This window comes from Frankliniella occidentalis, unplaced genomic scaffold (genome assembly GCF_000697945.3).
Source record: "Frankliniella occidentalis isolate FOCC.00 unplaced genomic scaffold, Focc_3.1 Scaffold185, whole genome shotgun sequence".
NCBI lineage: Eukaryota > Metazoa > Arthropoda > Insecta > Thysanoptera > Thripidae > Frankliniella > Frankliniella occidentalis.
This window is the reverse complement of record NW_026267311.1, coordinates 541,546-544,367: the sequence shown is the minus strand read 5'-3', so window position 1 is coordinate 544,367 and position 2,822 is coordinate 541,546. Positions and strand designations below refer to the sequence as shown.

General features: G+C 44.8%; 1 protein-coding gene across 2 annotated transcripts; it reads right to left on the bottom strand.

Annotated features, from left to right (window-relative positions):
* Positions 1-6: 6 nt before the first annotated feature.
* LOC113203540 (uncharacterized) lies at positions 7-2,071 on the bottom strand. Of its 2 annotated transcripts, none has more exons than XM_026418291.2 (4): positions 1,777-2,071; positions 1,480-1,638; positions 976-1,134; positions 7-369 (listed from the first exon to the last, which is right to left on the bottom strand). In XM_026418291.2, the coding sequence occupies exons 1-4, from the start codon at positions 1,870-1,872 to the stop codon at positions 208-210; spliced, it is 576 nt and encodes a 191-aa protein (XP_026274076.1). In that variant the 5' UTR covers positions 1,873-2,071; the 3' UTR covers positions 7-207. The 2 variants fall into 2 exon arrangements, with proteins under 2 accessions (XP_026274076.1, XP_026274077.2); XM_026418292.2 differs by having other exon boundaries at positions 1,919-2,065.
* Positions 2,072-2,822: the final 751 nt, after the last annotated feature.

The following is a 2,822-nucleotide window of genomic DNA, read 5'->3' as shown; positions in this document are numbered from 1 at the left end:
ATGTATACTTTACTGTATTCTTTAAAACGTGACCTCTGAGAATTTTAGCACACTGACAAACGCTCAGCCACAACGGGCTGCTGCACGTACTCCTACGTATTTTTGAATCGAGAAATTGTCTTCGTGTATGTAGAAATCAGACCAGCGAAGCTCTGTAAAATCCTGGCCCCGCTTGTTGTTAATAACATGAGTCCAGGATCCTTTGTCTCATACTTTGGGGATAACATGGCCGATAGTTTTGAAGCAATACTCCGCTTTCTTTTCATCTTGCTGCCCAGCTTCCAGTTCCACACGATAGTGCCCGTAGGGTAGTTGTGGGAACTTGGGAAACTCGAATTTTACAGATGTATTTCGGAAATATGACACGCCCTGCAAGAAATGTTAACATATGTAACGATAGAATAAATTATAATTACGCAAGGTGCAAATTTAGTTCGCACACTGTAGTATCCTTGCGAATTGTAATTATGAACTAATTGCTAACGATTCCCTTCGACACCTCGTACGCACCTACCTTCTTGAGCTGTGCAGACAAGCAGCTATCTTCCTGGGCTGCGCGGACAGACAAACAGCTATCTGCATGAGGGTGGCGGACAAACAGCTATCTGTTTTTTGTTAGGTTTGACCTATTTTCCGTCTAATACCTTCTGTCAGTGACAAGTTAGGAACATGGAGTGAAATTCTATGTTTTGACAGACTAAAGGAAGGAGTTGACGAAGCAGTAAAGTAGCTACGTCATTTGTGGACAGAAATATGAATACCCAAAGTCGTGAGGTGGAAAAAGCAGTTAGCTGTTTGTCTGCACAGCTCAAGAAGATAGCTGTTTGTCTGCGCAGACCAAGGCTTGTCTGCACTGCTCAAGAAGATAACTGCTTGTACGTAGGTGTCGCCTTGAAATGTGAAGAAAATCCTTCGCAACTACAAAGAAATTCCTTCGTATTTTAACAAGACACTGCAACTGTAGGCTGTATGCACCTCCTTGAAGCTACATGGTGTCCCGCGCTTCGTAGTGAACCGTCGTAAATCCGGTGGCAGGACGTTTCTTGCGCCACTGCAGCCGTTTCTCTGGGCGGTCAGCACAATTGCATTTTGTTTCCACTGGTTGTTGCTGCGAATGCTGAAAGGAGCCCTGATCTGTGCGCCAAAATGAAAGTATAAAAATGTCAGAGAGCAACGCTCTGCTGATGAACACCAGCGTGTAAACATCACAGGTGGAACACGTTCTACATAAATGATGTCACGTTCAAAATGACGTTCATTGTCAAAATATACTGCTTCTAGGTAGCCAGATTGACCTCATTGTGACGCCAATTGGGAATCATGGACTGGTTTCTGACAATTCTGTTCCACCTGGGATCTTCACGAACAGAATTTGTGATTAGCCAAGATTATAATTCTGCACAAGCCATCTGCATAACCGTGCAAAGTAAATAATGGCGCTGGGAGCTAAAAGCTACACAATTTAACAACAGAACTTACCCACCAAGTGTCATCCAATGCTCGTGTCAAATTCACAAATCCGTTCCACACCTGTGGTTCAAACTTTTTGTTTGGGTTGTAGTGCGAACACTTCAATTGCACTCGTTTATCATCCTCGTCGCACGGGTCAATTCTCTCAATCCACACGTCAAACGGTCCCTTTGCAATAAAAAAAAATGCATGCTTCGTGCAATATTTCCGTGTGCCGTCCGTTTCCAGGACATTGCACTGGAAAACCTAGGGTAGGACTGGTAGGACTTAATGCCTTATAGGCAGGCTGCTGCTAATATTCAATACCTTTGTAAAGTCATCAATAGCCTGCGAGTCCTGCCATCGTTTTTCCAGTTTATGCCGAGCGATAATAACATTGTTACGCACAAAACGTTGTCTCATTAACTGTCAACGTGGGTACACTTGGTTGCACAAAACCCTGACTCACTGCAAAGCTCGGTATCAGCTTCTCTGACCGCGCAGCGTGTAGTGCTGCTACGGTCACCGTTGCCATCAGAACAGCGATACGGCTCATGAGGCGTCCCCAGGCCGACTTCTGTGCAGCAGGTGAATCTGGTGCGGCCCTCCCTCATCGTTATTAGTGCAACAGCACGTCACCGGCGAGCGTGCGGCCCACTGCGTGCGCCAAGGCCTGACCAGGAAGCTGCTTATCAAGAATGGAATCAACTGTTTTCATACGGACTGCCACTAAATCCCAACAACTTGGCCTAGATTAGGCTTTCGGTTGAATTATATACGGCCATCCATACAGAGACCGATATTTTGAACGCGCAGCATAATCACTTCACCGTGCTGAAAACATATGGCCAACGGGATCCTACTCTGAAAATGTCTACTAGATAAAACATTTGGTAATGCGAAATGAGTTCAGTTCCTCTTTATATTATAGCCACAAAAAAGGCCTCTTTCCATTTTGGACTATCTAGCATCGCACGACACGAATCGCTACACAAGGCCACCACCACACGAATCCGTTGTAAAGGTCGCTATTTGATGACGACGCAACAGTGTTGAGCAGTATCTAGATAAAAGTATCTAGATACTGCATCTAGATACGTCTTTAGTATCTTTTACGGGTATTTAGATAACTTTTGTGACCTGTATCTTATCTTTATCTTAGATAATTTTTGGCTGTATATCTTTCTACGGTATATCAGATACTTTCAGTTGTCAGATACTATTTGTCCCCTTACAAGTTCGAAAACGTCGAAATAAACGCCTGAACTGCGCGATCGTCCTACAGGCAGACGCGAGGCACTTGCACTATTTGAATCAGCCTCGCGTTGGCGGCACCACCTGTCAGGGGTTAACGCGAGGTGTGCCCAACTCGA

Excerpts from the sequence above, each read along its gene's own strand:
- LOC113203540 (XM_026418291.2), bottom strand. The coding sequence starts at position 1,872 with ATGAGACAACGTTTTGTGCGTAACAATGTTATTATCGCTCGGCATAAA. Across the intron at positions 1,639-1,776 it reads CTATTGATGACTTTACAAAG|GGACCGTTTGACGTGTGGAT; the intron begins GTATTGAATATT and ends TTTATTGCAAAG. Across the intron at positions 1,135-1,479 it reads CATTGGATGACACTTGGTGG|ATCAGGGCTCCTTTCAGCAT; the intron begins GTAAGTTCTGTT and ends TTTGGCGCACAG.